Genomic DNA, 11,987 nt, shown 5'->3' on the forward strand with positions numbered 1-11,987 from the left:
ACGTCCATTTCACAATATAAAATAGCTATATTTTATAGGTATATATATATATATATATACCTATTTATAAGATGAAGATCTAACACTCCTAATGTTAATAAAAGTTAATTAGAACTTTGTAAATACTACACCTCCTACAAACATGAAGACTAAGAAATGACCTAATTTGAAAACCATATCCTGTGCATTCATGTGATATCCTACATTTTTATCATTGATGCTTCTAAATCATACCATAAACAAAAGGAGATGCAATTGCTAATACTTTCCATGAGAGCACAATCAAGCTTATTGGAATATGGCACACCTAGACCTAATTTGAAAACCATGTCCTGTGCATTCATGTGATATCCTACATTTTTGTCATTGATCATACCAAAAAAAGAAGAAGATGCAATGTGGTATCCTAAATTATTGTCATTGATGCTTCTAGATTATACCACAAAATGAAATGGCTAATACTTTCCATGAGAACACAGTCTAGGTGATTTGCAAATTTCGAGTCAAGGTGGAAACCCATTTGATGACTTAAGGGCCAATCTTTTTTTGGATCTTGCGAAAGTTGCGACTTTAAGGGCCAATCTTTTTTTGGATCTTGCAAAAGTTGCGAGAGTGTAAAGTTAGCTCTTGCCATGCAAGTAACATATGCTTTGAACTTTCTTCAAGTGCTATCTAAGGCTTGGACATTTGGATGGTGTAAAAAGAAAGATAGTGGTATCACAAGCATCATCTATAAAACAACGAGTTGTAGGTGAGCTTAAACTTTGGTTTTCAGTAAGGCATGGTTTATATAGCCCAGCTACGTCGAAGGAAAGAGTAGGGGCAACGTGTTGAAACGGAATCGGTTGAGAAACAATCCTGTTTGTGTGGGGAATGGGGGAGAGGAGTTGGACATGCAAATTGTTTGTCCATACCTAACTAGTGGGGGACTAGACAAAGGAGGCAGGGGTCACCTTAAAGGCTTCTAGACATAATCCTTGCCCACTACCATTGTGTTTATCATGGGTGAGGGATCTCCTCGTCCAACCTCACAAGTTCAATGGGTAAGGGAGATGTCATTGGAGACCCTAACAGAGGCATCAAAACCAAGCATTTAATGACACCTTCCTATGGTTCAACATCAGAAAACTTGGCAAAGCCAACATGTAACTATGTCGAAAAAAACAGGTTTGATTCACAAACTTGGCTAAAACTAAACGCTAATGGAAGAAAGAGACCATGAGAATGGAGCTAAGAATCTAACATTTAATACTATTGCAAGCTACACGGCGACAAGTTATTTGGGCTAGCCCTAAGGAGCTAGGAATCTAACATTTAATACTAGTGCAAGTTACACGACGCGTTGACAACGATGGAGTTAATTGGGCTAGCCCTGAGAGCTAGGAATATGACATTTCATACTATTGCAAGCTACATGACGAGACGATGGAGTTAACTAGGCCGTGGGAAAGGCTCTCAGCTTTGACATGTGACAGGCCAACAAACAAAATCTACATTTTTATTTTTCCTTCTTAGTGGAAGGCAAAAGTATCTACATGATTTAGCATGATTATTTTCTTAAGTTTTAATCTTCATGCTTTTTGCAGTTACTGTTTCCCTGGTTGACTTTGACTGTAGGTTGTGTCTGCTGTTTTAGGTTTTGCTGCAGATTTTCTTCTGTCGATACGGTTTCCTGTCAGCTTTGCGGACGCTCTTCATTTTCTTCTCTGTGCAGAAGCGTTGCTTGCTTTTAGGGTTTTCGCTACTCTTTGTGAGGATTTGCTTCCCTGTATTCTGTGCCTAGAGCTTTGTAAATTTGCTCTGTTTCTTTTCGGGATATTGTGCTCTGAGCAGCCAGCTTCCTTTAGGGTTAGGTTTTGCTTCCTCAGGGTGTTTCTTCTCCTTTCCTATGTGCAGGGAGCTTCTTAAGGGTTAAAGGTTTCATTTCTCTTCTGTTCTGCGCTGAGTCTTTAGAGTCCGATCCCCTTTTTTCTTCGTCATGGAAGCAATTCTTACCCTACCAGCATCGCCGTCTGCCCCTCTGTACTCTGAAGCCATGTATGGCCGCTGCTTCTACGCTACAATCCCTCCTCCACAGCGGCCCTGGATCAACGGGGCGGCCTTGAGGACAGCATCGCCGCTCCCTGCCTCGTTTGTGAAGCTCCGATCCATGCCCCTTCTCGTCCGCTGCTCGAGCTGCAATGGACCCAGCAGCAATGGTCCCCGCAGCAGCAGCAGCCGGCGATGGGACGATGAGGATTCCAAGTATCTGGAGGCTCACGTTGTCGAAGCAGGTAACATGGATCCAGACTTCTCCGTGCTGTTTGCTGCAGATTGGTAGCTCGTGCCATCTTGCATCTTGTCGTGGCGTAACTGGTCTTACAATTTGTCCAGTGAGCCTTTTGCCCTCTGAGGGCCATCTTTTCATGACCCTAGCAAATGGAGGCGAGGTAGAGATCGACCATGTCAACCCTCCCAAGGGAAGGCTTCTTTACAGATCAAGGAACCCAACCATTTTCCTGAAGATCATCTGTGAGACCGAACTTTTGCTGCCTATCATTGTAGGTATGGTTTCGGTGAATTTTTTTTTTTCGGTGAGTGGAGCTAGAGTTTTTTTGGTGAGTAGAACTCGGGGTGTTTCCATGTACAGGTTGATAAAAAACCTACAAATGCATTCAAATGCCTAACGATATTGTAAACTGCTAGGCTTTTAGTTTGCACATGAAATCATGTTTTTGATCATTGGGTAACATATTCTGTTACTCTTTGACCCAACAAGCAGGTGACGTTGCAATTGGTATGTTAATGAAAGCTATTCATGGAGAAGAAACAACGGTATTGCATAGTAGAACGGTCCTTAATTTGATATAATCTTTAGTCTTGTGAGATTAAGTTGACCTGTCCCTGGTGTGCTTTGATTATTAATTGGCACTGTGCCTTTAGGTGCGACCAAATCAGTATCACCTTATGAGGGATCTTGTGGGCTCTCTCAACTTTGAGGTCAGTTTTTAATGTCTGTACTTATTGTTCCTAGCTCTTGTTCAGGACCTTCATTTGAAGTTTTCTTGGCAGGTGCGAATGGTGAGAGTGACAGAGAGAGTTGCTGACACTTACCTCGCCCGCATATTTATAGGACGGGTATGAGAAAGTCTTCCCAAATTTTTCAGGCCTATGTTAATGATACTACTTGTGTACTTGCTGAACTAAAGTGATGCTTTCACTGTGGGAGTAGTTTATGACTTGAACATGAGCCCGAGCGGTAGGCTTGGCTAGCTTTTTTTTGGGATATATTTTCCCAATTATCACATTCTCTTGTGCACAGAGTAAATTCTGACCAGGTACTTGGCTTGCATGGTACAGCCAGATGAGGAGGAAATGCAAAGTGTGGATGCCCGACCTTCTGATGCCATAAATCTGGCTGTAAGATGTAAGGTACGATGTGATAACACTGTTTTTTTATTTTTATTTTTTTTGTGTATGCAAGGTGGAGGTTTTTGATTACGGAATTTTTTGTGATGTTAGGTACCCATTTATGTGAATAAAGATATAGTGTACACTGATGCTGTGAAGCCTGTGTATGCCGCTACTAGAGTGGCAGCAGACATATTGAAGTCTAATGGCCATAAATCTGCTTTAGACCGGTGAGCTTGCTTTGTATCTTTTGTCCAGCTTCTTTCATGGTTTGTAATGTGAGTTACTTGATTCTCATTCTAATTTGAAGGGGATGGTTGTGCAGCCCTGAGAATGGTCGTGATCCTATAGCTGAGGAGATAACTCTCATGAAGAACATGCTCGTAGCGGTTATCGAAGAGCGGTATAATGATGCAGGTTGAGACTTTGTGTAATGTACTGGGTGCTGTTTTAAGCAATGTAAATATAGCCAGAGTGTAGAGTCAATGGACTTTTTCTAACTACTCATGTTGTGAGTTGTGAAGCTCGTTGGCGGGATGAGTTGAACAGCCTTCGGGCCCAGAGACCACGAATTCGACAGGTAGAAGTCTTGTGACTCTGTGCCATTGGAGTGTTGTGGGTTTAGGTTTCGTGTTCTTCCCCTAGTCTTGTAGCCTGTGCCTGCATAGGTCAACAGAAGTGACTATTGTGAGCTTCAAAGTTAGGACCAGCAGACCACTGTAGGCCTTGTGCAAGCACCATCACAACAGTTTAGCCGCAGATGTGGATATCAATGCATGCTTTCTTGCCTGATGCTGGCACATCACAGTTTCTTTGATTTGTACCTAGGTTGTGCTATCATGTATTGTTACATGTCTTGTAGTGATGGGTTTTTTCTAAGGCCTAAGGTCGTTACGTAAATAGAAGACCCAGAGGGCTTGCCAATGAGTGTGCAAGTGGCCATGGTTCTTTTGTTAAGTAAGTGCCTAGGGGGTATGCCCAAGGCCATATGTAAGAGGTACACCAAAGGGGTGTAAAGACTAAGCTTTCAAAGTGCCACTTGGCATACACTGGGCTAAAGGGAAAATGGTCATAGCAATGGGGAAGGTAATTTCTAGAAGAAGCCTGAAAAGGGGATTGAGGAAAGAATTGTGCGCGCTCCATGAGAAGTTGGATATGGTAAATAGAAGGAAGTTTCTTTGTATTGAGGATCTTGTTGTGTCTATCTCTTCATTGAGGCTTAGTTAATTGCAAGTGTTTATGGATTGTTAAATGATTAGGCTGAGGATTATGCATTAGTTAAATATCTCAATTATTTTTGAAGTAACAGTGCCAACTGGTGAATGGTACTATCTCCATGCAAGGCCATTTTGTAAAACAAGGCAGTGATTTCACGAAATCGAGCAGCCCCATACTTCAATTAGCGATAAGTGAGTCTGATTTACTGGTTTCAAAGCTCAATTTGGGAAATTGGTGTGCCCGCTGCACGTGAACCCTAATTTAGCCTGGGCCACAAGTTTGCAGCTAGCTTGCTATATGTATTTGCAGCCCATTTCTTTGCCTTGCAGTGTATGGAGCAGAATCGTGGATCTACCAGTCTACTAGCAAAGGAAAAAAAAAAAGGAGGAAAAATAGAGTGCATTGAGAAGAATCATGGATCTACCACTCTACTAGCAAATTATAAATGAAATTAAAATACTCAAATTAAGGTGTCCACTCTTACTGGCAAAGGTAAAGAGTTATGGATGAAGTAGAAGAACAATTAGGGGATTTTGGGTAGGGAGAAGCACTTATGGTTGCTCTAGAAGAATCGTTTCTATTGAGTACGAGGAAGAAACTGAGGAAGATTACTGGAACTTCTATGTGGGAGTATATAAAGTTAGAGACTTCTACAACCGCATTTGGAAACCAATTGGAGGCTCATCACAGGCTTTCTCCATTAAGTCTCTTGATCGAATTGAAAACTAAGAGGTTGAGAAAATTGAGACTGACTTGCTCTTTAACACTCAATTCATTTATTAACTAGCCTTCTAGTGAGAAGAACAACAGAGGATTAGTTTGGAAGCTTTATAGCTATTATTCTTGTGTTGGGAATAGAAGTGTGACCCGAAGAAGTCAGGGAGAAGGTGTGCCAAAGCCGGAGATCCCATAAGGTAGTCCACAGAGCTAGTACCTATTGAGTGAGGGAAGGAGGTGAGGGCGCCGGAGGAGGGCCCTCGGGACATCCTGTTATAGATAATGAGACCATGTGCGGCTCCCAGCTCTAAGAAATATCTCCCATATAGTGTGACCTCCTCACGGTCATGTGATGATTGCTGCAGCCCCGTGTCAGTGATGTCCAGCTCTTGTAGTCTGATAGGGTCGTCTAGATTGAGTAGTGGGACCTGCTTACTTCCCGTCCTTGCGTTGAAATCCCCGAGCAGGAGGACTTCCCCAGTTGTGAGAACTCCATGATATCCCCATATAATGGCAAGTACGGTGACTGGCCATGTTGTGCGGCGTAAGGGGAGTGGCGTGGTGCAAAATAACACACAGCAATGTGGATGACTCTGTCTCACTGCTAAGCTGTAGCCACACCCAAAGATATCGGGCATCCTCGTCCTTCCGGACGATGCTGAGAATTTGTCGGAGATGGGATCTAAAAAGGACAGCTACCCCCCCCCCCCCCCAGAGCCATGTACTCTTGATGATGTGCGGGTCTCGCCTCGAAAAGCTGACTCCCACTCATACCCGGCAATGTATGGTAAGCCCCTCTCAAGGCTCTGATGAGTCTCTGTATAAAAAATGATATCCCTGCCTCTGAGAATCTCGCTCAAGCCTCCTGGATTCGACCACAGCATGCCATTGTAGTTCCATACTGCTAACCTCAGGTGTTTGGTCTCATAGGCCCCGCGTCCCTATTTGGGACGGCGCTCAGTGATAATGACTCTACCATCTCTGTAGATAGCCCACTTGCCTGCTCTCTTGCCTGCTTTGCGGGCCTCATGAACAGTCACCATCGCCTCACGCCGGTGTGCCACCTGTGCTGGAGTGAGATCATCTCCCATGTACACCTGTGTGCCCTTGAGGGCAGCCCGCCTTTCTAAGAAGGCCTGTCTGCTAGTGGCATTAGGGAATCTAATGATGAGGGGCCGCTCTCGTGTCATATCCTTGCCTGCCCTCCATGTATCTGCAAAGGGGGGGGGGGGGGGGGGGGGGCGATCCCGTCCACTCCTAGCATCTGGCAAAGCGTCATGGAATCCTCCTTGGGGGAAGCCCTCGCCTGTAGCCCCTGTACACGCACATGGAGGGCCCTATCCTTCCTGCGTTTCTCCTCCTTGAGAGTCTCATGTATGATGCTCTGTGGGGGTTTGTGCTTCTTCACCACCTCCACCCAATCTTTCTTAGTGGTCTGCAGTTCTTCCCGCAGCTTATCACTCGCAGCTTTCAACTGCTCCAAGTCAGTCCTTAAACCCTCCTGAATATTCAGTTCCCCTTCCTCTACTGTATGGTCCTTGACCGTACCCTTTAGGGCTTCCATTTTTGCCCGGAGTTCCCCTATTATTGGGGCAGCCTCTGGCATTCCTGTTTGTTGCAGCTGGGTCTCTTTCAACATCTGAATCACCTCTTCCTGGTGGTTCACCTGGGCTTCCAGTTCTTCAATCTTGTTGTTCTTTCCCTGTATCTCCTTGCGGAGGCCTTCCAACTGTTTTTCATGTTGGTTCAAAACCTTGTCCAGCACCTTCTTTTGTTCGCCCAATAACTTCTTGGTGTTGTCCTCCATTGTCTTGATGTATGCCTCTAGCTCCTGTAGGTTCATTGTGGCTATTTCCCCCTAGTTGCTGCCTTGGGGCCCGAGTACAGCAGGTACAGTGGCTGGCACAGCAAGTACAAAAGCTGGTATAGTCGGTACAATGGGTGGTACAACAAGTACAACAAGTACAAGGATTGGTATAGCCAGTACAATGGTTGGTACAGCAGGTACAAAGGCTGGTACAATAAGTACAATGGCTAGAAATCATAATAAATGATTAAATACCCTTGCCTTCAGTATTTCTTCGCGATGGAAGCCTCCAAAACAGTCCCCAACAGCCGGTATTCTTCATGGGCAGCCTTCAAGAGAGAGAGAAAGAGAGTAGCCATCGTTAGGGCAGCCTGTAAATTGCATGTAATTCCATGCATGTGGGAAGTTAGTTGGAGTGCAAGAAGTATTTAAGGGTTCCTCCCCTTCATTTCTATTCCACGCCTGCTTCTAGGAAGCTTTGAGAGTCATTATGATACTATTTTGCCTAGTTAATGCCTAGCTGTAGTACTTGCAAGATACTAGTACTTCTAGTACAGGTTTTTGTCCATATCTGCATCATATTTGAGCTAGTCTAGGGTCTTGAAGTCAAGGAGAAAAACTCATGGGTTTTATTGGTGATTTGGAGCTCTTCGGAAGTCTATTGCAGCATACAAATTCAAATCCAAGCCTCTATTCAAATTGGTGTTGGATTAATTCATTCCTTTTGTCAATTTTTAGGACAAACTGTACTTTTTGTCTAGTTTTTAAGAATTGGAGAAATTTATAATTTTTCTTGTAATTTCTTTTCTCTGAACAATTAACAGAGAATAAGAAATTGAAATTTTAATGATCTATTTATCTCTTTACTCTATGCTATCCATATGCATATTTAATTGATTAAAATAGTGTATATCCACCATTTTAGATGATGTTGATCCTTTGGAATATTTTCAGAGATTAATAAATTAATAGAATCTTATCCTTTGTAAATGATTGACTCATAGGCTTTGGAATTCAATACAAAATCAACCTAAGTTTGGGTAAATTTTAGGCCTACCTAACTTGCAGGCTTCAGTTAATTTTTTAAGCTTAGGAAAAGGGGTTGAATTCATAGTTTAGGGCTAATTTGAGTTTTTTGCATATCCTAAGAGTGGCTAGGAATAATTTATGCAATTTATCCTAAGGTGCATAGTAAATTAAATTGATCCTAGGCATAGTCTTAGATATAGTCTAACCCATGGTTTAATAATTTAATAGTGCAAGTAATTGAACTTTAATTAAGCTTAGAAGGGCTTAAAATGAAGTTTAAAATAGAATTATAGAAATAGAAAGGAAAAGAAGTGCATGTGCATAGATGTGCACATTGCACGCACTTGGGAAATTTTAGTTAGAGATAAAAAGAAAGTGCATGTGCATGGAGGTGCACATTTGGGTTTAACTCAGAAATTCACGTGAATGTGATTGAATAATAAACCCTAGGAATAGTGTACAAAATGAATAAGTTTGGTAGTTATGTACTAAGTGCACATCTCACACTAGAATGATCTTAGAATCTGGAGCTCTGATAGAAACTTAGTACACAGACCTTTGTATGAATGTATGCTCTTATGTGTCGGTGCATGGGGGGTTTGTGTGGGAGCACATATTCATACCAAGTTCTACACCCACTATTGGGCATTGTTGACATCAGTGGGGATGTTGTAGTATCTAGTCCATACTATGCATGATGGAGTTGATGTTTGGTTGTCTTATGGATGACTACCATGAGGTTATAAATTGCACTTTCTTATAAGGTGAATTTGGGCATGTTATTGGATTCATCTAGGTATATATTAAATTTGTGAGTAATATGTGGAGTGTTTGTGGAATTACCTGAGAATCTTGACTACATTGTGCCTTGAATGTACCTTGATCATTGAGATTGATTTTTAAATAAGGGGATGTGCATAAATACACAAGTAATGAGAAATATGTGCTGTGCCTTTGAATTCGGAAATGATGAAGGCCCGAATGATGGGTTGATGAGACCCGAGTATTATTGTGAATTGGAAATATTGCCCAGTGAATCTGCTAGATTAACACTGGACTGGATACAAATATGGAAACCATGAGAAAGACTGAAGGTCTTGTCTGAACAGGATCGGTTATTGCTTTTGGTGCATGGTTGTTTTCTGGTTGGATCATGCTTTATTTGTTTTATATTTTATTGTATTACAATGTGGGCACAGATGTTGTCTGTGATGGTACCTCAAAGGCCGAAAAGAAGTTGTATGTTCACACGAAGATCCTCCGAGTTCTGACCCATCTCGGACAGATGTGGATCCATGCTCCAGTTATTGTGTTGCCAATGCAGGAGTTTGCAGAACTCCTGGGCGTCATTGAGCCAATGGAGGGATCCTTGGACTTCTTGGGCATTGCCAGTGCAGAGATTTATCTCTAGGCGTTGTTATTTGCCAGTGCAGAGGTTACGAGACTCTGGGTGTATGGAGCATGTTTGCCAGATATGTCTTCCCAAACAACTTAGATGGGTTATTTGATGATTGCATGGGTGAAAGCCCAGTGCATCTGATTGAATAAGGATCAAGCGTAACCCATTGGATCTGGTGGCAATCTTACTTCGATTAAATTTTATAAAGTATCATTTTTCTAGTATTATTCTTTCATGAACGGTGTTTCTGTTTTTCTTATATGACTATTTCAGTGCTGGCTAGTGGATCTAGGTAGCATGACTCCCTTGTACCCGGGCACAATCCAGACCCAAAATTGAATAATTGGATCCTTTGACTAAGTGGTCTGGTGGTTTGCTAACTCATGGGTCTTGTGGGGTTAGGCTTGGTCATTGGATGGCTTGGTCACAGGATCTGAGCATTGAGTGATTTAAGGAACGTGGGTGAGAGTTGAGGATTTTTGGGGAAATGACCTGCCAGTTAGGAACTAGGATTCATAAGGATTTAGAGTAGTTGTCTTCATTACTCGAGGAGCACGGTACCTCAAGATGAGCCCGAGGAGCCGCTTGATGGTCTTGCTTGTGAGAATTAATGGAGAGTAATCTACTGTGATTAGCTATAGAAACTTATGACGTAGAAATTCTTGGTGGAATCCCCTTGCATTTCTCGGCGAAGGATTCTCACAGTATCTCATGAGAGGACTGATACTGAGATACCAGCTCATTGAGATAGTGTTAGGAGAGGGCCAGAGTGAGGCAGTCTACCCCCTTGCTGTTACCTTCCGCTGTCAGAATTGTTGTGTATGTTAGGGGGTAGGGGTCTTACAAAAATGAACTTTGCGTTTTCTTTAATATCATCCCTCCCCCTCAGAAACCCTTCCATTAGTAAAAATATATTTCCATAAGAAAATAGTCCTAATGTTGTAGGGGTGGGGCTCTCTCCATGGTTGGCGCTGTATGAGGGAGGCTTCATGTTTGTAGAGGGGAAAGAGTCACATCGAGAAGCAAATTTTTACATCCGTTTGCATACAATGATTGCTCTAAAGCCCTGTCATGCAAGCAAGGGTAGTGGCTAGCTCTCTGACAATAGGGTCTTGATCTCCAGGGATCTTTCCATCTGGAGGCACTTATATATATTTTTTCCATAAAAGATCCGTCTGTTAGTCGATGTATATGCATCCTATTATATATATATATTAAGCTCTAATGGGTTGGAAACAAGGGAGCAACATGTGTGTTCACTGAAACTTTCCTGCATAGAATTCCATGCAATTATAATTAAATATATTGTTGCATCATAATCTTAGAAATTTGAAATGTCCCCCCTCCCCCCAAAATTAAAACCCCCCTTAGGCCCTCCCCGCCCCTCCCCGTGGCCTCTTTTCGTTGCACCATGCGCACATCCTCCAAGTTTTGTATATACTCCAAGCTCTGATGGGTTGAATACAAGGGAAGGGCAACACATTCACAGAGTTTCCTGTTGTGCCTTTTGTATTATTTCACATGGTTTTGTAACCATGGCTTGTTTGTCTTGCAGCTATAACAAAGGTCTTCGGATTGTGTTCTATACAAGCTGCTGTAAATATTACTATCTTCAGTGGTACCTGTAATTGTATATACTAGTTTTCTACCATGTGAAATATGTGTCATTAAATAAAATGTGAAATATTCTCTAGGACAGGTCTAAAATGTTGGACATGTTTCCCACTTAGTAGTGGCACTTGTATGTGTTTACAATGGGGTGTCGTCCAAATTCTGTCAGTGGGATTGTTCATTATACTACGACACTACATGTGGTCAAATTCAGCAATCAAACATCATGTGCTGAACAGAAACATTTTTTTTTGCCAAAATGGCAGGAAAGTACATCAACGGATTTCAGCTCCTTTATGAGATGTGCGCCTCAATTTTATGTGTTGTTTTGCCATTTTCAAGTCTATGCACAGAAAAAGAGATTTTAGTAGGGCAGCGGTTGGACTGGCAGGATGCCTGTTCATGCACGATCCATGGCTGCAATGCTTTTTGGATGAAGGGTGGTGCATGAGTATGTAAGCTGCCTAGAAGCAGAGGTACCTGCATCTCTTGAATGTTGTGAAATCGTTTACAGTAATTATAAATTCATTGAAGATGTAGTGTGGTTTTACTGGAGTGTTTATAGTCTGGTCTCCTGTGTTCCTTTTGACCTGGATCCTAGGGCTGAAGTGTGTCATGCTTGCAATTGCATATTATGGATACTGTTTTCCTCCCTCGTAAAGGGTAGCTTCTCAATGGGGCTGAAGATGATGGTGGGTGGGCATTCCTCTGAAGCAATGCCGAGTCTACAAAGCAGCAGGCTTTTGATTTGTGTGCATAGTAAATGTTTGTGAGATGTATATTGCACTTTGTTTGTGTGCAGTGCTATTGAAATCT

General features: G+C 42.4%; 1 protein-coding gene across 1 annotated transcript; it reads left to right on the plus strand.

Annotated features, from left to right (window-relative positions):
- The first annotated feature begins 1,573 nt into the window (after positions 1–1,573).
- On the plus strand, positions 1,574–11,467 carry LOC147615743 (bifunctional nuclease 1-like). Its single transcript, XM_086778326.1, has 10 exons — positions 1,574–2,273; positions 2,374–2,544; positions 2,762–2,814; positions 2,923–2,979; positions 3,052–3,117; positions 3,340–3,411; positions 3,502–3,620; positions 3,716–3,807; positions 3,915–3,970; positions 11,116–11,467. Exons 1-10 carry the CDS (start codon positions 1,979–1,981, stop codon positions 11,119–11,121), a joined length of 987 nt encoding a protein of 328 aa, XP_086634452.1. The 5' UTR covers positions 1,574–1,978; the 3' UTR covers positions 11,122–11,467.
- Positions 11,468–11,987: the final 520 nt, after the last annotated feature.

The sequence above is a fragment of the Cibotium barometz genome, chromosome 39 (assembly GCF_041138505.1).
Source record: "Cibotium barometz isolate CiBa-2024 chromosome 39, ASM4113850v1, whole genome shotgun sequence".
Taxonomy (NCBI): Eukaryota; Viridiplantae; Streptophyta; class Polypodiopsida; order Cyatheales; family Cibotiaceae; genus Cibotium; species Cibotium barometz.